The sequence below is a fragment of the Hibiscus syriacus genome, unplaced genomic scaffold (genome assembly GCF_006381635.1).
Source record: "Hibiscus syriacus cultivar Baekdansim isolate YM2019G1 unplaced genomic scaffold, ASM638163v2 tig00112471_pilon, whole genome shotgun sequence".
Lineage (NCBI taxonomy): Eukaryota > Viridiplantae > Streptophyta > Magnoliopsida > Malvales > Malvaceae > Hibiscus > Hibiscus syriacus.
The window spans coordinates 798,112-820,906 of record NW_024063340.1 but is presented as its reverse complement, the minus strand read 5'-3'; the positions used below and the strand labels follow the sequence as shown (position 1 = coordinate 820,906).

General features: G+C 34.3%; 2 protein-coding genes and 2 pseudogenes across 3 annotated transcripts; 2 read left to right on the top strand and 2 right to left on the bottom strand.

Moving 5' to 3' along the window:
- Positions 1 to 331: 331 nt before the first annotated feature.
- LOC120179956 lies at positions 332 to 2,219 on the bottom strand (annotated as a pseudogene).
- An 854-nt stretch (positions 2,220 to 3,073) lies between these two features.
- LOC120179973 lies at positions 3,074 to 5,524 on the bottom strand. Of its 2 annotated transcripts, none has more exons than XM_039185414.1 (3): positions 5,423 to 5,524; positions 4,510 to 4,931; positions 3,074 to 4,100 (listed from the first exon to the last, which is right to left on the bottom strand). In XM_039185414.1, the coding sequence occupies exons 2-3, from the start codon at positions 4,909 to 4,911 to the stop codon at positions 3,366 to 3,368; spliced, it is 1,137 nt and encodes a 378-aa protein (XP_039041345.1). In that variant the 5' UTR covers positions 4,912 to 4,931; positions 5,423 to 5,524; the 3' UTR covers positions 3,074 to 3,365. The 2 variants fall into 2 exon arrangements, with proteins under 2 accessions (XP_039041345.1, XP_039041346.1); XM_039185415.1 differs by lacking the exon at positions 5,423 to 5,524 and adding an exon at positions 5,310 to 5,356.
- A 4,634-nt stretch (positions 5,525 to 10,158) lies between these two features.
- On the top strand, positions 10,159 to 13,270 carry LOC120179952 (protein LONGIFOLIA 1-like). The gene is made up of 3 exons (XM_039185402.1): positions 10,159 to 10,561; positions 10,656 to 12,044; positions 12,119 to 13,270. The coding sequence occupies exons 1-3, from the start codon at positions 10,430 to 10,432 to the stop codon at positions 12,893 to 12,895; spliced, it is 2,298 nt and encodes a 765-aa protein (XP_039041333.1). The 5' UTR covers positions 10,159 to 10,429; the 3' UTR covers positions 12,896 to 13,270.
- Positions 13,271 to 19,999: 6,729 nt separating this feature from the next.
- LOC120179910 lies at positions 20,000 to 22,015 on the top strand (annotated as a pseudogene).
- Positions 22,016 to 22,795: the final 780 nt, after the last annotated feature.

Here is a 22,795-nt window from a genome sequence, read left to right as displayed (position 1 = left end):
CAGAGAGGAAGATAGTTGAGATTTAATATTTGAGAATTTATAAATTGTCCACCAAGAGTAACGATGGTAAGATTCGAACTTAACTTTACAAGTTCAAATTCCTGAATCCTAACTATCTTTGCAACACTTGTTAGCAGAGTCAAAGACTATTTTATTAAATGTTAGGGGCATTTGTTGTCATTAATCGGGTACATGAAACCAAACTTGAAAATGAAACCCAGATTAAAGGAGGTGAATTTCCTGAAGAGGTTGGTTTTATTTAAGAAGTGCAGAAACGCCCTTAATAGTCTAACATAAGCATATATAAATCAAAGGAAATGTATCCAACTTGGAAGGGCAGCAGAGTTACATTCTCTCTTTAGATTGGTTGACCCTCCGGTACAATTTGATCTTTGAGCCACATGTAGATCGGAACGAGTACATAATATGCTGCTGCCATGGTACCCAACATAAAGCGGAAGAGGAATGTAATCAGATTTACCGGCTTCGCTACGTCCTCTGCCTTCGGTCCGAGCTGCAAAAGAAACGAATGATTAAAATCAAAATCCAAAAGATGACAGCTTTCACATTAGTTCCATGAAAATTCATATTCATCAGTCAGTGCAAGATGCAGAGAGGATATGTATGCCATGACTCGATGTTGACAGTATAGTAAATATATATCGGAGACTTAACGGCTCGGAGATAATACCAAGATGGTTCTCTATGATTCAATGTCAGTGGACACAAATCTGTAAAGTTGATTAATTGTGGACCAAATAAATCATTTCCATCCGTGTTAGAGCTCTTCTTTATGTTCCATTAATCAAGTATCATCTAAAAATGTATGCACCTAATAGACTAAATGTGACGAGATAATCCCATAGACCGACGAAATCGGTTCAATACTTTGATAGTTCGAAGACTAACACTCCATGGCCAAAAATATCAGCTAAATGAAGCAATGAGCACTTCAAAAAGATGATTACCTGCAAAGGAGAGTCCCCTGATGCAGGTTTTACACCGGTTACAGAGCACCCCATAATCAAACCGTGTCGGCGAACTCCACGATACCATTTAGGGCCAATCCTTTTAAGTTGGACATCCTTAAATCCGGCCCTTTCGAACCACTCTATGTATTCTTCCTCCTTGGGGAAAAGCATCCAAACGTCGGCAAAGAAGCGAGACAGCCAGAATGTCGGGTACACCGGACCGATCAAGCAAGCTTTCGCTCCTTGTTTCAACACCCTGTATGCTTCCTTGATGCCCCTTTGTGGGTCTGGCCAGTACTCTATGCTGAAAATTACACAATACCATATTCCCCACATTTCAAAAACAAATCATCCATGCAAACCATCTAGAAAAATCTTCATGAACGTAGGCAAGATTTTATGTTTAAATCATATGACAATTTGAAATTTTGAGGACCTCGATTCATCCCTAGCTACAAGATGCCCTAATTGACAGTATAAAGCTACCAAAATTTTCCATTTTGACAATCAAAATAGTCCCAAAAGGGTTGAAAATTATACCTTCCAGCAGACACATATCTATCGGCATAATCAGTAGGAAAAGGGAGATCTTCAGCATCACCTTCGATTATCTTGCACTCCTTGAGAGGCTCCTTTTCTTTAGCTTTAGCAAGCTGGTGTGGAGATTGATCGAGAATTGTCACATTCTTAGCATCGACATGCTTAACAATACCCAAAGTAGTGAAACCGGTTCCACCGCCGACATCGACAACCACCATGTCCCTGTCGTTGAGATCAGCCGCTCGAGGGCGTCGTCCCTCATGTCTTCAGTCCAGTGACCCGGGTTTATCACATGGTCGTAGACGATCGAGAGGAATCTATAGAACCAAAAGGCTTCCTTTTCGTGTTGTATGAATCTCGGTTGTGAAGCTGGCCTTGAAGCTGATAAGCTGCACCTCGGGGATATCGTTGTCCCTGGCCTGGACATCGTTAAACCCACATTGGAAAACTGTTTTCCATGGAAACCTGACGCCAAAAAACCAATTTTTTTCGGGGTTACCCCTCCTCTAATGAGAGTGAAGCTTTGAGCTCCATTGAGCATGGAAGAAGCCATGGATTAAGAAAAGAAAAACTACCCACAGACTGAAAAGCTGCAATCTTTACTGGAAAGTTGGAAGGATTAGAGAAAATACCAAGATGAAGACAAGAACCCACCAGCCAAATCTAGTGGTTGGTTCTGCTCCGGCTGGTGGTTAAGTCTATATTAATCAGGTGAAGACTGAAGAGATGAGTGAGCCAAACGTACTACTGGCCCACTAAAACAATGCACAGCCCGTCGCAGCCCTTGAGAAAATTTAGTGAACAAGAAGTCAAGAACCACGGGATTTATTTCGTTTTTTATTTATTACTTTTTTGCTTGAATTGTCTTTATGTTTAGGAATTTATGAGAGCAGGAAAATAATAGCAAGCAAGTGATCGTGGACTATCAATATCCTCTCTCTCTCTCTCTCTCCCTCTCTCCATTGCCCGCCTACCACTGGCCTCAAGAGTAAGAATCACAACCAGGCACTACATTTTTCTGGGCTTGTATTTATAACTCTTTTTGGGTTACTTCACATTTCATAATTTTGGGCTATTTTTTCACCCATGTAATAAAAATTAAGGGTAAAGTAAGCTAATTGTCATTAAGCTCTATGGTTTGTATCAATTTTATCACCAAATTTTAGAACATAACACATATTTATATTAGCACTAACACTAGTCGACTAGACGGCGACAGGTAGACACATATAAATCTAATCTTCAATCACTTAATAAGTGCATACTGACAATATTATATTTAAACACTTAAAAAAAAGCTCATACATAAAAAATGTGAGAATTATGAAAACAATGATAAGCATTTATTACATTTGCATTGTCAAAGACAAATGTTTATATGAATAATATCATATATCTACTACAGATCATATATATATAAATTGAATTAATCGAATTGACTTATTAAATTCAACTGAATATAAAACATTTTCCCTAGTTAAGATTATATGCCAATGAATTATTTTAAAAAAACTAAGAATTCTTATGTGATTTCTACATATGATCCTTTTATCACAAACCAAAGTGAAAATCCTTCACTCAAATCACCTTTCATAATGAGACACGAAATCCTGTTATTGGCTCTAAGATTCACCATGTAAAGCTCCAATTCCTCCATATACTTTACATGTTATATACACCTGAAAAGTTATATAACTAACTACCAAGGTTATGGTGCCACCTGCAGGAGAAGAGACTCGGTAGCCGTAGCCGAATAGCTAACGGATCTCGAAGACCGTCATTGGTTAAGTTAAGGGGCCTGATTAAACCAATTACATCCATGGACAAGACAAAAGAGACATGAACAAGATCGGATCATAGAACATGAGCGGACAAAAGGTGTCTCAGCTGGAGTAGGTGTTCCTCGTCCGAAATGTTGAGGGAGAGGCGAAGATTCGTCAGCATTTCTTCCTGCTCCCAAGTTAAAGGACCTGAAACATATAATGCCTCCACTGTTGACTTGTAAGCATGAAGCTCTAGTTCATGGATATTGACGACTTTGTTGACACAGGATGAGGGTAAGTTTCTTTTGACACACAAAGAAGGGAATGACGACTCGGCATCGGAATGATCGAGTATGTTTTCCGATGATTTAGGAGAAATCCAGCCACCGAAATCAGCAACACCATTAAAACTACAGCTAGCAACTGAGCATTGGTCACTGTTTTCGGTAGACCACACAGGCCTAGAAGAATGATATACACAGTTGGGATTTGTACCTTCCATCTGGTTATTAGTTTTTGTTGATAGCTTAATGAATTTTTCATTGATCCCTGCATGTCGGTAAGAGAATTCATCTACCCGATTAAACAAAGGATGTGTTCTCTTACGAGGTGATTTCCTTGTCTTGATTTTTCCACCAAAGTGCTTCTCGATGTTGAATTCGTCAGATTGATGACCGTAGACTTTATGCATGGCTCTCATGGACAGACACATGGTGACCTTATCAGCACCACCCTTATGTTGTAATGGTGCCTTGAAACACAAGCAATCAGCAAGGTATGGAATTTTCGGTGTAAAATTGTTGTTCAAATCTTTACTTCCAGCAACCTGCAAACACATAATCTGATTCAGATATACTAAGTATACTGTAATCGTGGAATATAAGAACTAACCGTCGACTTCTAAGACATCATCGCTCATAATTGTATTCGGAATACCATTATCAAAAAGAAAAAAATCTAATCACCAGCAGTCTCATAAAATGGTCGCAGAAAAAAAATGCCTTCCACTTGCCAAGCATCAGTAGAGTACAAGCAATGATGAAATTCATATCATAAATAACTATGCTGAAGGCAACAAGAAGATATTTTCTTGAATTCATTCAAACGATTTATCACAAGTTACACCATGCTTCATTGAAAGAGATCTCCGATAAACTCGAACAAAATCGACCCATTATATAAACATTTAGAAAAGAGAATTTAATGCAAAAGCATGATGAAAGTAGGCCACTGACCTTCCCAACCACCCTCCATTTGTTGCCATGCCAAGCCTGCCTAACCCTTAAGCTTGATGCATGAAATTCCTTAAGATGGATGGAATCAAACAACTTAATGACAAATGAATCATTGTTATTTAACACCTTTGCAACCTTTCCTATCCTCCAACACCGGGCATCGAACACCTCAGCGACATCGCCGACCACCCAATTCTTCCCGTTTACATACGGAGGCAGAGGTCTAACATCCTTCCCTTGCACGCTCTCAACCACCCGGTTTCTTTCACGATCCTTAAACAGTTTGTACCGAACGATATAGCTGTCACCATGTGCTGAAAGTATATTAGCAGTATACCAGGAGCCACATGGATCATCTTCTCTTCTTAAAACCTCCACCAAGTTCCCTTTTCTGAACTTCATTTCTTTTGAAACTATATTATCTAAAATGAAAAAGGAAACAACATTAATACTATTTAACTGCTCCCAATAACATGAAAATCCGTGTAAGATTTCCACCAATCAAATAGCAGATCCTAACTCAATTCAGCTGTAAGGCCAGGAAGCTTCAATTTTAAAAGATGAAATCTATATAATCTTAGAGAACTCCATGAAACTAGCTTATATATACACATAAAACAGAGATTGATGCTACAAGCAGGGACTTTCATGTGCACCAAATTCAGATGAACTTATGAAAAAACAGTTAAAAAACTACTTAAAACGCCAATCAAATTATGGTTTAGCAATCCTCAAAAGCACCCAGAAAGTAAAATGAGTTTCTTTTTTTAAAACGAATAATTTAAAGAACAAACACTTACCCAGAATTAAACATCTTAAAGCAAAATCAGAGTGACCGAAGTAGAAATTATTATTCAAAGGGAATTCAAATTCAATTAAATTGAATTTTTTTAATTAATTGAATGGGGCTGACCTGAGAGTAAAAGTGAAGAAATTGGAAGCGAACAGGACGCTGTTTAGTTGCGGTCATGACCACATCTTCACGCAAATATGGTTTATTTGCGCTCTCTTTTGATTATTTAAGTAAAGGGGAAAGACTACTGATTACTAATTAAGAATTCAAGATTAACTTTATTTTTAAAAAATTATAAGTACAACAGTGATTATAATTATAATAAAATGTACATAATATCATAAAATATAATCGAACTTGGTATGTAAGTAAATTATTATATTCTTTTCAAAATGAAATATGTGATAATATAGGTTTAAATTTTTTTAATACATAATTACTATATTCACCATTCATAAATAATGTATCTCTCATTTACACAATGACACAGTATACAATGAGGGATGTTATATGACACTTAAAAAGCTCATTATAAATCTAAAATAAAAATATTTTAAAAAAATTAAAATTATTATATTTTTATAAAAAAATATGAAAGTTGTTAAACATAAATTAATACACATTATTCATTTTTATACATTTAAATAAAAATTTTCATATAATCTTTAAAATTCCCAAAATAAATTTCTCTAGATTTAACATTACACAATAATTTTTTTTAGCTCTGTCGCTAGACTTATGAATAATATTAGTTTAAATATAAAAAGTAGTATATATGTTATAATTTTTAATACTTTCATATTATTATTATATTTAAGTGTTATTTAAGAAGTACGAACCAAATAATCTTAGTAATGAAAAAATTATTGTTATTTTTTAAAGTCCCGAATTTAAACAATATAAGTGTTAGAAGCATAGATATTTCATCTCAAATAATTGAAAGTTATCTTCAAACTTATATTATTTTATATTTGTCCGAAAAGGTTGTTTAAGGAAGGGGTTTCATTGCTTTTTTGCTTCGGACGAAATATTTGCCACGTGAGACCGGATTTCATTACAACCTTAGAATCTATGTGCCTGTGTGACCATTAAGCATAATTTTTTGACGATTTCAACCAAGCGATAAGTGGAGAAAATAGTTTATTAAAACACCATTATCTGGATTTGAATATATCATTTTATTATTCATATTAAAAATATATATTTTTTTAAATAGAATCATAAAATGTTTTCAAAACCAAATCACTATTTAACATAAAGTTTCAATTTTTTATATTTGGAAATAAATTTATTAAAAGTCCCAAAATAAACATTTTGGATCATCTTCCATATGTGTGACCTGAGCTGTAACTGTATGAAAAAATAACAAAGGGCCTTATCCTATCTTATCCTATCTTTAATTATTTTTAATTTCAAGATATAATAAATATTTTTGTTTGAAAGAAAAAATAAAAGGATAAGAAAAGATCTGCTATTGGATTTCGCGAAACCACCTTTGATTCAAAGATGTCATTTTCTGGGCTATTGTTTGGGCTGTCTTTGGTCAAACAGCCCTATCGTAGAAAGCATGGATCCGACAACAAAACATATGTGATGGTTGATTTTATATATCCGTAATCGAATAAATTAATTGAATAAATAATCAAGATAGAAATAATTAAATACTATTTTATGTGGGGAACACGTCATGACGTGCATGAAATTGCTTCCATTGCATCACCTTCATGAAACTGCAGAGGATGATAAAATGGGAAAGTAAAGTTCCATTTACTGCTACGGCATTGACATCTGAACCTCTTTTTTCTATTTATTTCATAGGAAGACTAAACAGAAGTAATTAAATATGCGATCAGGGTTTAGGATTTGAGGTTTGGGTTTTGGGTTTTGTGATTTGGGGATCCAGCTAATTTTGTACACACATACGTTGTCGTTTTATGTTGTTTGCTGGGTTCAATGAAAGGCCACTTCAACGGCTCCACCTGCAGTCATGTGAACGCATGTAACTCTGCTATCGATGAACTTTTTAAATGTGTTGGGGGACAGCTTCCCAAAGCAGAAAACCCCAATATATACCTTAAATATTTTGGTACTTCCCTAACCTAAGCTATGTGACCGTTATAAGCATATCTTTTAGCCCCACCTTCCGCTTGATCCTTGTTTTCAGAACAACCCTCAATTAACTAATCGTTCTCCGATGCTTACGTTAAGTCATGAAATGCAGAAGAAATATGACCCACAAACCCTAACCCTAACTTATCATTAATAATTAATAATGAAGTTTTAATGGGTTTTTCTCAACCGCAGTAAGATCAGATTGGGTGAGACACTGTAATTACGAGACAGCTAAAACATTTAAAGGGTAAGTTTCTGCAGATTAGGAATGTATGTGAGTTAAATAAAAAATAAAGTTATACAAACTAAGATGATGAAGTGTTCGGCCCTGCTTTATCTCTTTTTCCATGCACAATAATTTGTACGGGACTCAGATCTAAGACAAGACAAATGAGAGAGACCCTAGGTCCATGATATAAGTATTGTACTTTTCGACATGTATACATGTTCAGGTAACTATGCTACCTTGAAATTCGAATGATTTATACTAATGATATATTTTATTAGTGACTTCTATCTTGAAATCGTTTATTTTATAAAAAATATATATTATTAATGTATGTATATATTTTAAAAAATATTTTTAAATTCGTCGTTAATGTAAATGGTGCCAATGTAGCAAGCTGATTCGTTAACGCCCTTCATTGTCGAAGTTGGCAGTTGGCCCTCCACTCGGGGTTTACTTTCTCAAATTGTAGTAACTGTATTTACCTCACATCTCCACCACGTGGTCGATACCCTCGGCCTCAGCTCAGGTGCTAATTGCCAAGCCCACTAGTGCGCCGAAGCGGCCACCTATAATGGAAGTTTTGGACCTGCTCCGCCACTACCCGTTGTGGCTAGTCGGCTGGCGGTCGCTAGTGGCTGATTATTTTATTTCGGGTTTTCTTCTCAAGGTCATGCTCTTGTTTTGTTCATATATATTTGTTTTCCCACGACTCACGGACTGCACTTTGTAATTACTAGTACGTATTTATTAGACTCATTGTCATAGATAAAGCCATTTCGTACTTGAACTTATAAATATATTCAATCTTCATCTCATATAACTTTATTAATTTACGTCCTCATGATTCAGGTTAATGCCTTCACTCTCTTATCCATCCCCCTCATCTGGACGGCATTTAAATGACTCATGTGCCCCTTCAGGTTGCGTTTGGTTCACGGAATGTAAGATTATCAGTGAGAATAAAAGATTACTAGTGGGAGTAAAAGATTACCAGATAATAGGATTACTAAGAATGTTGTATTTTGTGTTTGGTTGGTTTAGCAGGAATGCAAGATTATCGTGTTTGGTTAAAGGAATAAAAGATTATTGGAATGTATATTTGACCAAATTGTTATTATTATATATTTGTTTTTTAACAAGTTGTAAATATTTATATATTTTCTTTAACAAATTTAAATTCATAAAATTTATATAATTTTTTACAAAATTGAAAATATAAAAAGGTTTAATGAAAGGGTAAAATTTTATTTTAACCCCTGAACTTCATATAAAATTTTAATTATAATTTTTTTTTGCAAATCTAAAATAGTTTAAGGATAAATTTATAATTTAATATTCGTAGAATTTTTATTATTCAATGACAAAATAATGATATTTTTGAATGAAAAAAAAATTAAGGGCATTTTAGTCCAAAACGTCGGTAATCCAACAATACTTATGGAAATGGAGGTAATGACATTTCCGGTAATATACCCTAAAAAATCTACTATTAGTAATATAAGATTACCGGGAATGACATTACCGGCCAACCAAACGAGGGAATGTGAATTTCATTCCCATGAAAATCTCACATTCTCACAACTAAACACATCCTCAATGTTTGAGGCCGAAAAAGAAAAGGAGTCAATAGAGAAATAATGATTGTACTCAGAACTATTCATTTTTGGACCAAATAATCTCATTGTGTAAAGGGGGAAAAGCTTTAAGCATGGACTTTAAATAATTCGACTTAATATATAGTTTTATTAAGTATTAAAATTTAAAATTCGGAGATAAAAATTAATTTGTTTAATATTTATATTTATAGAATCTAAATTATTATTGGAAAAATTTATTTGAAGGCACATATTATTCATCCTTTTTTTAGGTCCGTCACTTATTAAGTTAAATTATGTTATTAATCTCTATATTAGGTATAAGATAGAATTTTAATTTACGTATTTTAACTTGAATTAAACAAAAAAAAGTCAAAAATATTTTCAAAAAATATTAAAATTAAAATAACCAAATAAGAATAGTATGATTAAACCACAACATATATAGCACTGGTGCTAATAAAAATGATTTCACCTAGCGATCAATTGAAGTGACATGTAAAAAAAGGTTCGTCGTCGTTCAAAGGCACGAAAATTAAGGGGGCAGTTGATTGACACGTCAGGAGAAAGCATTTCCCACAGAGACTTACCAGCAAGCAGCAGCAATGGGAGGGTCCTATGCCTCTGCCACTTATAACTCAACAAACTTTGAACTTGCTACTTGTAATTACTACCTTAAAATTGTGCGGTGGGGTTGGTGTAATACTTTAAGTTAATTAAATATTTAGTTGAATTTAAATTTAACTTTAGATCAAGTTTAAATTATTTAATTTTATAATTATTTTTAGTTATTATAGATTCAAATATTCTTTTAATATAACAAAATATAAATTAAATAAGTCTAAATTTTACTCGATTTAACCGGATTATATTTTAAGTTTAATATTAGTATTATAATGGCGATTTTACCAAAAGGAAAGGTGAAGTTGCGTCCCAGTAACGAGAGCTGCCTCGTGTCCCCACAGCACTGCTCTTTATTTTACTTAAGTTGGCCCACCCTTTTAAAGGCCATAAAAGCGGGAGAATGGATATGCATGTAGATGCTGCACCGCTGCTGTTACAGCCAGAGGGGAATGGAAGAACATGAAGGCAAAATGTGATGATGTAAGTTCAGAGAAAAGATTGAGTTGAGTGAAAGGGGGTGGATTATTATTGAGCTTCAAACGAAGATTAAGTTTTTTCTTCTTAAAGATGAAGGGTATGGTGCAAGAGAAAAAACTTGAGAAGAAAAGAGGGAAACAAAAGGGATGCATGGGTGGTTTCTTTCAGATCTTTGATACTGGAAAACGCCTTCACACTATCAAGCGCCTCCCTTCAACGGCGGTCGGTTTCTTTCTTCTTCTTCGTCTTATTTTGCGTTTTAATGTGCATGGGAACATCAACTGAAATGTATTTCTGCGTTTTTTTCCTTTTTCAGTCTAGAGAAGAGACATTGGAGCACGAGAAGCACGTCGAGTCACCGGCAACGCCACAAGGCCGATCAGAACCACCACAGGATATTTCGAAGCAATCTCCGGAACCTTTCATTACGACAGGAAGCCAGAAAAAGTCACCTCGCCGCAGTCCAATTTTCGAATTCAACGAAAAGAACTCGACGTCTCCGTGGAAATTCTCCAAAGAAGCTCCAAGGCTCTCTCTCGATAGCAGAGCCGTGGTTGATGCAACCGGAAGCCTTAAGCCCCGAGAGATGCGTACGAATGCCGCCATTTCATCTCCGAACCAATGCGAAAGCAACAGAGAGGAAGACGGAGTAGATGGAATCGACAAACAACGACGTTCCCCCAGTGTACTGGCGAGGCTAATGGGACTTGAGGCGCCATTACCTGATTCGGATCCCGAACCGAATAAACAAGCGGAGCTCCGAAGATCGGCGTCGGAAGCAAGAGGCAGAGACCTATTTCAGTCTCGTTTCATAGATGGAGTCAATTTCCATTCAAAACAGAGCAAGCAATCGAATCTCCTGAACGGAGATATTTCCAGCAACGTGGTAACTAAAAATGGAGCTAAACAAGAGAAAGTAACGAGCAGCGGATCAGCAGGCTCAAGAAAAGCGAGAGCTGAACCGGTTAAAACTCCGGCTCGAGGAATGATTCAACGGAAAATTTTTTACGATTCAGTTGATTTCTTTCCTGAGACAAAACAGAGAGTTTCCATCTATGGTGAGATTGGGAAACGACTTAAACTCCGAGGAATTGACGAACCATCCAAAGATTTCGAGACCGTTAAGCAATTCCTCGAAGTTTTGCAACTGAAAGGCCTTCTACATTCTACGAAACCTGAAAACCAAAGTAGTGATGGGAACTTTGCGTATGAACATGAACAATCTCCGATTGTTGTTATTAAACCGGCCGCAATAAGGAGAACCGACAACGATTCGCCTCCTTCGAGTTACAGATCAAGACCTGGAGCTAGCTGGAACTCGAATCTCGGGTCGTCGCTGACAATGAGTCCGAGACGTGATCGACCAGAGAACGTAAGGAACTTACGGAACCAGAGCAGTGTAAGAGGTTCAATTTCGCCGACGAAGAGTGAGAATGGCGTCAAGAGACCAAGCGGAAAGCTTTTGAGCATTGAAGCGCAGAGAGGGAACGACAACGTGGAACAGAGAAGTGTATCACCGGTTCAGTTCGGTAGAGTAAATGAGAGGAGAACCAGATTAGATCAGACGACGAATAGATCACCGGGAAACAGGAAATCAACGGCTGATATTTATCCTAAAGAAGATAAGGTATTTATTCCACCGGAGGATGAAACATCAACAGCATCAATATGTAGCATTTGTTCATCTTCTCAAACTGATACTGAGGTAAATTTGTTTAATTACCAAGCTACACTAATTAATCAATTAATTATTTTCCTAATTAGCATGCTGGATTACAGAGATCGAAGGTGGAGCCCTACAAGGAAGGGAGAAGCCTCTTAGAAAGGTGTGATAAGTTGCTCCACAGCATAGCGGAGATGACCGCGGCTACAGCTGAGTCGCAACCGAGTCCGATTTCGGTGCTCGACTCATCTTTTTACAAAGATGAGTCGTCTCCCTCCCTTTTCATGCAACGTAGAATCGATTTCAAAGGTTTTGTTGAATCAGAAGATGAAGTTTGGAGCCCCGCCAGTGCCATGTCCTCCGTCGAATCAAAATCATCAGACATATCAGACGACTGTGATTTCATCTACATTTCGGATATCCTCAGAGCATCCAACCACTTGCCTGATGATGCTGATATCTTCTTGTTGCTTGAAAAGCAACAATATCTCAAAGGGAAAGACACCTCCAAAGTCTATAGACTCCAAAGAAAGCTTATATTCGACACCATCAAAGAAATTCTCAACCGAAAGGGACAACTACCGCCATGGAAGCTCAATTCATGGACTGGACATGGCACATCGTTGCAACAAATTTGGTCCGAGTTCCAAAAGATTCGAGATAGGGACTCATCGGATGACTTGTTCGAGATCATTTGTGGTGTGTTAAGAAAGGACCTTGCAGGGGATGCCGTTAACGGTTGGGAAGATTGCCCCATTGAGATGTCTGAAGCAGTCCTTTACATCGAACGGCTAATATTTAAAGATCTGATTGTCGAAACCATACGAGGTCTCCTCGATTTCGCTGGAAGAAGCACTAAAATCCCAGCAATTTGTAGAAAGCTAGTGTTCTGAATATGGCTATCAATTCCATTCCAGATTCCCAGTATCGGTCGGTGCAAAGCTTCTGTTTCGCTTCGATCGTTCAATTGTGTTCCAGTCTATTTCGATCAATAATGATACGTGCCAACAGGCAACAACTTTGGTCTGAAACTTGACCATTGCTGGTAATGATAAATCCAGGCTTTCAAGTTGTAGTTTTGTGGTTGTTGGTGATAACTTATCATATTAGGCTAGGGTCACTGTGTTGTCAAGGTGAGTCCATTGACCCAGATTTCATTCCAAAGGCCATCTAGAATTGAAGTGTGAGATGAACAAATAACAGCATATCGGCATTGTTCCAAATCTTCCGAGCTAACGCATGTACATCCAAATCAACAGAAGACGATATGTATGAATCCAAGAGCAATTCAAAGTAGAAACCACAATTTAGCACTCTAAAACTACATAAATGCAAACCAATCATCACTGTTTTATTGGTACGAATGTCTACTGCCTGCAACAGCAAAATGTCTTAATTTTGGATTACATTTAGTGCAAATTCACCACATTGTATACCCGTTGATTGCCTGAGTTCATCAACTCCGATGGGTGTACATTACCGAGCTTCATTTAGTGCAAAATGTCTTATGGTTTTAAAGAATTAATTGGTGGACTTCCACACTAATATTTTGATATTGTATATTTGGTATCTTTTATTTGTCACTTATTACACTGCGTTACATTTGTACATGTTATCTATGGATTGTTTTGAAAATGATTTAAAGAAATAATAATAATTATTGATTGAAAATCTTTAATGAGACTTGAATATGATACCTAAATTTATTTAAATTCTTGGACGAGGTTTAGAGAGTACATAAAGTAACACTCAGATCGTCTGAAAAGAATCTAACGTGTTACCCTAAAAAAAACCGATGCTCTTCCCCTTTCGAAAGCAAAGCAAAGAGAAGGGGAAAAAAATACAGATAGCTAAGAATCAATGACCAAAAATTCAAAAGAAAAGGAGATTGGGGGACCAAAGAGGAAAGAGACTGACATCTTTCATTAGCTTTATTTTCCTTTTTTGGCACTCATGAAATGGTTTCAATCAAACGAGAATAAAATCAAGAAAAGAAAAAGGTAAGCCCTCCAAAACTTTTGATCTCGTTGTGGTGGATAAAGGCAACAACGGTGTCGACCTCCCATTGTCTCGCCACTGATAAACATGGTCGATTGTAGAGTAAAATATCACATTTTAACGTGTATCAATTCATGATCCGCTATATATTTACAAAAAAATAAAATTAAAAATTATTACTCACAACTCTTTATATTTCACGAGATTATTATGTTATCGTTTGATAATGTTTTGGAAACTTTTTGAAGAAATACAAATTTTTTTATCGAGTGTGTGTTTATACATTTAATTCAAAGGAATATGAAACCCATATAAAGTAAGTACGAAATATTAAATAAAATATGACGAAAGTCCCTAGTTAGCTCCTAGGGTAAGACTAAGACCAATACGAAATATTAAATAAAAACTGACGAAAGTCCCTAGTTAGCTCCTAGGGTAAGACTAAGACCATAGTTGGTCTTTTGAAATAAAGTCTAACTACTTACCAAAACAATGATAAATGAACACATAAATGTTTGCTTTTGTGGGTTACCCATTCCTTTGTTCTACTTCACAGGGCACTCACTAGACTTTGATTTAGATTTCATTTTGGGACCATTTGACCATAGTTCAGTCAAAACGTTATGGGAGGCATATCAATAAGATTTAATTTTCCTATTTTTTTTTCTCCAGTTCTAAGATTTCGTTTGACTAATCTAAACTGACCTGAGTTGTACACTTGGTTTTAATTAGTGAGTCTCTCAGCAACAATTTTTTGTATACACGGGGATTTGAACCTAAGACTTTACTTAAGTAATATTAAGCTACTTAACAATTGAACTAATCCCGTTAATTCGTAAAAATTATAAATTAATAACAATATTAAACTATTGTCACTAAAGCAATTACATGTTTTTTTTTTACTTTTAAAAAATTATTCACGCTATCTTTATCGCATGAAAGTTAACAACAAAAATTCGCCTAGACACTTTAGCTACAATAGTCGACAACATTCTCAATTTGGACCCATTAACAATATTACCGATTAAAGAAAATAAATTATGATAAATTATAGAGATTAAATTATAATTTTTAATATGGTGAAGGGGTAATTTCATAATATTTCGATTAGAAATTTATATAATTGGGGAGACATCACTCCTCGGTGAGGCCCACAACGAGAGTGATGTGTATTGTGTGGGTCCATCGATCAAACACATGACCATCCTTTATTCTCCTTCGAGCCCACGCAATAAAATATCAATGGCCCATCAGATAATCAATTGCTCCAACTAATATTATTTTATTATAGGGGAAATAAAATAAAAGGTGTCAAGTTGTCCTTGAAAAGGAAATCATTCCTACTTCAAACTTACCTTTTTCGTGGAACTATATTTAAAAATAAAAAATTTAATTTAAATTAAATTAAGATTTTATATGATATAGTGTCATATATAATTATCAAAGTTTATCATATCTGTCGAATATGATTTTTTTAACATTTTAAATATGATTGTAAGATAATATTTATTTTCAATTTTAAATATAAATAAATTTATGTACGTTAATATATAAAGTTATGCAAATTTTAAAGAGAATATAATTTATTTTATTATTAGAGAGACTATAATTTATTTTATTGTTAGAGATAATATAATTTATTTTATTATTAGAGTCACTATTTGGATTCGAAAAATATATATTATTAAATATATATTATTCGACTGCAGTAAGGTGATTCATCGATCTTTATCAAATGATTGAGACTATTTAAAATATATATTATTTTATAATCATCTTATCTTAATAAAAAAATAATACTATATTTTTTAGTTACGAACATTTTCTGTGTGAATCATGTCTAGTTTCGTCCTAAATCCTATTTTATTTGCAAATATCCACTATATTTTATCAGTGACTACCTTTTTGTTTTAAGTTTTTTAAAAAATATATCAGAGATACCAAATCAGTGAGCTTTTTATCAAAAGAAAATCATAACTGTTGGATTAAATAATTAGTATTTTATTTGTTTACCATTAAAATAAAATCAAATTGATTGATGAGTATTTTATATTTAATATTCGTATAATTTTAATTGTTTAATATTTATATTTTTTTATCAGATGCTTAATTCTAGACTTTTTTGTAATGCCCTAATTTTCATAGGCAATTAATTTCACGAAATTCTAATAAAATGTTATCACCTAATTCACCGTGAATTAAAACTAATAATTGAATACGATTAATTATTATCCATGATCTTAATTAGTCAATACTAGTGATCGTTACTAAAAGAATAAATAGCATTAAGAATAAATATAGAGGTATAATTAAAGATTAAATTGAATAAAAATATAATTGGGCCAACATAGGGAAAGGCTAAGATAACATATTTTATAAATCAAATTCCTAATTTTAAATAAGAACACTTCAAAGTAATTATTTGAAGGTTATTCATTTTCCAATTTGATTCATTTTTCCTATCAAAATTTCTCTCAATTTCTTAATACCCAAACAACTAAAATTATGTCTGATTATAATTTTAATAAGTGATATCTCATTGTTAAGTATCAAATCTTATAATTAATACACCAACAAATACAATCTCAATCCAATAAATAGCCATCTATTAGTAATCCAACACGTGTCTATCTTAACCCTAAATCTGTTAAACTGGTTCTGCGGTGAGCCCCGAAATTTATAGTGTTTTCCCTATTTAGCCCCCCACAGTATTCCCGATTTACTTTAGCATCTCCGCCTTTTATCCCAAAAACACCAAAAAAAACCAACCGTCATTGAAGGGTGAACCGACCCCGCCTTTTCCAGTAAATTCCAGTTTTACCCTCTACTCCCACCTTTCCTACTCTAAAACACCATCTTACCCACACTTTTATTACTTTTTTAAAGTCTCGATTAATTTAGGTTAATTGCGGTTTGATTATTTAAAAAAAAAATATTTTCTTAAATATTTGTCAACAATAAATTTAAAATTTTAGTTATAATAATTTGATTAAAAAATTAATATGAAAAAAAATTAATTAAATAATATTATTTAAAATTTCACAAACACCACTTCTGAAATCACTCACATTCAAAACGAGCATTATCCATTTTAACTTAAAAAGGGACGAAATGACAAAATTGCCGTTCTGTGTGTTGTCAGAATTTGTACGGTGTGTCGTAAGACCATGGCAAAGATAGTTTACCGAACTTCCCCTAGGAAACCATCATGAATAAGTTTTGAAACCTCATTATCGCGAGGTAGGATTAAATTCCCGATTTGGTCTCTTAGTTATACGTATTTCTCTATTTTGTATATAATCATTTCTTCACTTTATTATACTATTGCCTCTAATTCTAATGCTTCGTCTTAACTAATTTGTACCGACACGGGTCACATACCTGATTTGGTGTATGAGTCTCCCAACATAGATTTTCTGCATACACAATGACTCAAACCTGAGACATTGTTTAAGCGATATCAAACTGCTTACCATTTTAATCAACCCGTTGGTATTTAAATTACTATTTTAATCTTATTTTATCGTAGAAATATTGACATCCAATAGAAGCATATCATATACTCTATTACATTTTTATTGACAACATACTAAATGATAGTGTGAAACATACTAGCCATTAATTTTGTTTCATTCTTCTTGAGTTTATCACTTCACTTTCAAAAATAATATTTTAGTAATTTATATTATTATAATAAAATGATCAATTTAAAATGATCAACAACAACTTGGTATCAAATTATACCTTCTAATTTTAGTTTATTTTGATTTTGTCCCCTTCATTCTCTATGATTAATTATAATTTATCTCCTTATTTTTATAATTAATTATATTTTATCCCTTTGAATTGGTATATTGACTTCGTCCCTAAAACCACCTAGTCATCGATGTCATTGTTGACTGCAGCCATAGTAGTAATTGATAGCAATTGTATAAAGGTTGTTTTTCCCCCTCTATGCAAACTATTGTCTTTTTACGCTCTTACATATGAAAAATGTAAAATTTCATTGTGTGTGTGTGTGGGGGGGGGGGGTGAGACATAGAAAGAAGACATTATTCATTTACACACACAGCGATCTAAACTAAAATGATTGCAAGCAAGCAAGGACTTCCAAAGCTTTCCAATATTTCAACACCTTACAACAAAAATTTCAACAAATAGGAATATGTATTATTAAAAAATTAATGTTATTATTTCTATTGTAGAATGAGGCAATCACTCACCTTGGTATCTTATTGCTAAAAATATGATAATATTGTTCTTCATTGATCAACAACTTTAAATTTTGAAAAGTATTATGATCATCCAATAAGAAAGGTTTATTTTTTGTTCAAATGAACGATATGAATATCTGTTGATTTTAACAACTGATTGTAAAATTGATCATCCTGACCTTTCAATTCATAAATGTGGATCTTAGGCCATTAATGTCTTCCCGAAACTCACAAAGAAATTCCACATTTTTTAATTGGTTATAAGTTTATAAAACCCACATAAGTTTTTTTTTGTGATTAATAGGTAATGTAAGTGATTTAAATTTTTATCTTTATTTTTAAATTTTTCTGACTGTCAGAGGTCTTCCACGGAAGCTGCTCTCAACCTGGCGTTGGGGACAGCCTACTACCCTACCTCCCCCTAATCCCATTACATATGGGAATAGGGTTTTGTTGTTGTTGTTGTTGTAATTCTTTTCAAAATCATACCTAGAGTTTAGTTTTTGTTTCATTTCAGTACCTCTGTTCAAAATTTAATGTTACATTTTGAAGAAAATTGAAAGTTTAGGTACTAAAATAAACCAAAATTGACAATTTATGTACTAAACATGTCAAGTTTTTAACGGTAGGGTACTAAAATGAAACAATAACTAAACACTAGGTATGGTTTTGGAAAAATTAAAAGTTTAGGTATTACAACGAACTAAAACTAATAATTTAGGTATTAAAGGTGTAATTTATCCTTTTTTTTACTTAATCTAGGGTGCTCACAAGTGATTGTATATATTCTAAAGACTCGATCATTTGACAATTAATACTCAAATACCCTACAATCTTCAGTGCTCAAACATGAGACCTCTAAGAATAACAACTATTATTTTAACTACTAAAGTAACTTGGTTCGTGTCATTTTTTGATAATATAAATACTAAAGTGGGACAAAAATTGAAGGTACCCAAATGAAAGAATAGATGTAGTTCAAGGAGTGAATCATAAATTAAGCCCAAGTATATCAAAAGACCCATGGGACTCTAGTCCATGAACCGGCACCTCATAGTCACGCTCCTTTACGTGGCATCGTGTAAAACCAACAGAAAAGAAACGGGTTTACGGGTCAACACACCCAAAAATTCAACAAAATAATTCTTTCGTCATGTCAAATTTCAAAGTTAGTAATCAAAATCGACGTCAGCAATACTCATCCTCTGGCCTTTATAAATGGCCAGGGCCACTTTACTAGAATGTTTATCGAGTGAGTCGATTGTGAGTTGGACACTGCTTGACTCATATTCGTTTAAAAAATTTTGTTACTCGACTCGACTTGTTGTCTGTTAAGTTTAACTCGTTGTTCGTTAAACTCATTAAAAATTTTATCTAATTTTTTTAGCTTACTAAAAATTTTACCTTATTTTTTTAACTAAAAAATAATTTATTAATACTATACAAGGATATCAGGCTTGATTTTTTTGTATTAAAATAATATTTTATCATTTATTAAAAAATAATCGATCAATTAACTTATTATTTTTTATTATTTATTAATAAATTAATAATTATTATTTAGATTTATTTTTTGAATGAAATAATTTTGAAGTAATTATTAAAAATATATTTTTAAAAAACTAACGAGTTACTCGCGAACTTATCGAGTCGAGTTAAACTTTACTCGGTTCAACTCGTTAAAGTTTCGAGTTGAATTTAAGTTCAAGTCGAGCGTTTACCGAATTTTGACCGAATCGAGTTCGAACTTTAAGCACCCCTAGCTTCCCCTATTAACACTCTCAGCTCATTTACATTTTTAAAGCTCATTTCGTTGTTTTCTTTATTTCGTCTTCGATTTCCTTCTCTTCGCCGGTCAATTATCGCCTGTAAACTAAGTTCCGGTAATGTGGAGGCGCTAGCCACTCATGATCTTCGCGTGAATTCCCATCGCATTAACATTATGTCCTCGTCCCGTTGCTTGATTCGAGAACTTTAACCGTATCTGAAAAAAGGGAAAAAAGAAAAGCGACTCTGATTAGCTGAGTTTTAAAGTTATTCCATGCATTGTCTGCAAATTAGATGCAAATAATAGTATATTATAATCAACGTTAAGAGTCTCGTGTCTTGATTAAACCGCATTAATTTTTAATTTTTGACTAAAATGTGAATTTCTGTGTTAATTGTGTTCGCTGATCTCATCGAAAAACGAAGAATCAACGAGAGTTTGAAGAGCAGCCGTGGTAACGGTGGAAGCGGCTTTTTTTGAATGCTGAGAAACATGCCTTTTCCGATGAAGATCCAACCGATCGACTTCAAAACACTAGAAGAGGCAGCGGCGTCGCGGTCGGAGGCAGTAAAGCAGCCAGCGGTGAAATCACGGTTCAAGCGTCTGTTTGAGCGGCCGTTCCCTAGCGTTCTAAGAAATTCCTCGATGGAGAAGATCGATGCCGTCGCAGTCATCGCCCATGAGCTTCCTTTCAGCAAAGAATGCGCTGCTGAGTTCGAGCCGAGCTCCGTTTGCTTGGCGAAAATGGTTCAGAATTTCATTGAAGAAAGTAACGAGAAACAACAATCTTGTGCGGTTAGGTGTAACGGCCGTAACTGCTTCAGCAGTCGTAGCTGCAGCCACAGCTCCGATGACGAAATGGACGGTTTCTTTGGTGACTCCAGGTCCAATCTTAATTCTTCCGCTGAAGCATCTGAAATCTTAAAGGTATAACAGTAATTCCGCCTTAGTTCTCTTCAATTTTCTTTTTATCCTAAACTTTTAGTATTTTTTAATGTGTTTTTGTTCTTTTATGGAACAGAGTTTGGTTTATCCTATGACTGTGAATGAAAAAAAATTATTGGCGGATACAGCGAAGATTGTGGAAAATAACAGGAACTGTAAGAGCAAAGATGAATTTTGCAGGAAAATTGTTATTGATGGATTATTGACCCTTGGATACGATGCTTCTATCTGCAAATCTTTCTGGGAAAAATCGACCTCTTTTCCCGCCGGTATTTTCTTTCTCCCTCTGTCTTCAAACTAGTTTATGCCATCCGAATCCTACGCAATGGCTTGAATTTTATTTCTTGTTTTTAATATTTTTGTTTTGTTTTGATAAGCAGGGGAGTATGATACATAGATGTGATGATTGAAGGGAACGTTGTTGATCGACATCGATTTCAGATCGAATTCGAACTCGCCAGAACAACGAAGACTTACAAATCAATACTCCAAATGCTTCCCTACATCTTTGTCGGCAAAGCCAATCGTCTCCAGAAGATAATTGCTATTGTTTCCGAATCAGTAAAGCAATGCCTGAAGAAGAAAGGAATGCATATTCCTCCATGGCGAAAAGCTGAGTATATCAAGGCCAAATGGCTCTCTCATTACAGTAGAATCACACCTCCACCATCACCTACATCTGTAACTGGAACGCCCAAAGAATTCGGACTGATTCCAAAGCTAAAGACAGGCCAATCATTGTTTGAAGTGAATCCCGAGGATAAAAACTCAGTTGAAGATGCTGAGTTGGGGGAACCCATATTTGCTTTGTCTGAGAGCTTTGAAGAAGATGAAGGGAAGGTTAAAAACATGAAGAAAGAAGAATGGAAGATTGGGGTGAAGAATTAAGATGGTGACTGGTTTCGCTTCAGCCATTGAAGATGAAATGAAACAATAAATTTTTGACTTTCTTTTTCTCTTTTGGGTTATTGGAAAATCAAATACATAGTGGAACATGACTTAACTGTTTGAAGAATCCCCTCCACTTTTTATGCAAGGGTTGATCTGATTTTTACTAAAAAGAATAAATTTTTTATAATTTGTTTTAATCCTTATGTTTCTTATTCTCATATAAAGTTGTATTCTTGTTGGGATTTTGTTAAGTTTGATCTTCTGCACAGGGATCTTTGAATTCATGGAATCAAAGCAAAGAGAAAAAACAAAGGTGATTCCTCATCTCGTGTTTTTTTATTCTTTCTTCCTTTTTTTTATTTTATATATTCCACAAATTATCAGTTTCTGATATTCATTTACTGTTCTAATCTTAAGGGACTAAAATTTTATTTACCAGGCTCGTGCAGAATTTGTGAGGTTAGTCCAGACTCTTGAGCTATTTTTAATTGATTCTTCAACTGATTCTGTGCTCTATAACATCCTTTAGTGGAGTATTTTATTGATGGCATATATAAAAATATATTATATGTTTAAACGAATTAGCAATCAATCGATAAATAATTATGTTTTGATATTGCTTTTTTACCTCGAAACTTATTTTCTGGCATTGGACTAATTACTTTTGCTTCACAAGATTGGTCAATTATGGCTTTCTTGGTCGGTGTTAAGATAACGCGTTGAAATTGGAGAATTAGTGTAATCTGCAAGATGGTTAATCAAAGGGGATTTGATTTTGATAATAAACAACCTTTTTAAAGTATACATGATAAGATTTTCTAATTGCAAATTAATTTGTACTAATTTCTTCTTGTAAAAGATTAATATTTGGCTGTGAAAGACGTTATTCTGATTCCTTTGTATATAGTAGTTGGCATTTCTAATTGTTTTGTGCTTGATGTATCGCCAGATGCCCATATGAATGTGGCATGGTGTCG

Bases quoted from the DNA above. Each gene is read 5' to 3' on its own strand.
- LOC120179973 (XM_039185414.1), bottom strand. From the start codon at position 4,911: ATGAAGTTCAGAAAAGGGAACTTGGTGGAGGTTTTAAGAAGAGAAGAT. The intron at 4,101-4,509 runs GTCAGTGGCCTA...ATGTGTTTGCAG, and splicing joins AATGGAGGGTGGTTGGGAAG to GTTGCTGGAAGTAAAGATTT.
- LOC120179952 (XM_039185402.1), top strand. From the start codon at position 10,430: ATGAAGGGTATGGTGCAAGAGAAAAAACTTGAGAAGAAAAGAGGGAAA. The intron at 10,562-10,655 runs GTCGGTTTCTTT...TTCCTTTTTCAG, and splicing joins AGCGCCTCCCTTCAACGGCG to TCTAGAGAAGAGACATTGGA. The intron at 12,045-12,118 runs GTAAATTTGTTT...GCTGGATTACAG, and splicing joins CTTCTCAAACTGATACTGAG to AGATCGAAGGTGGAGCCCTA.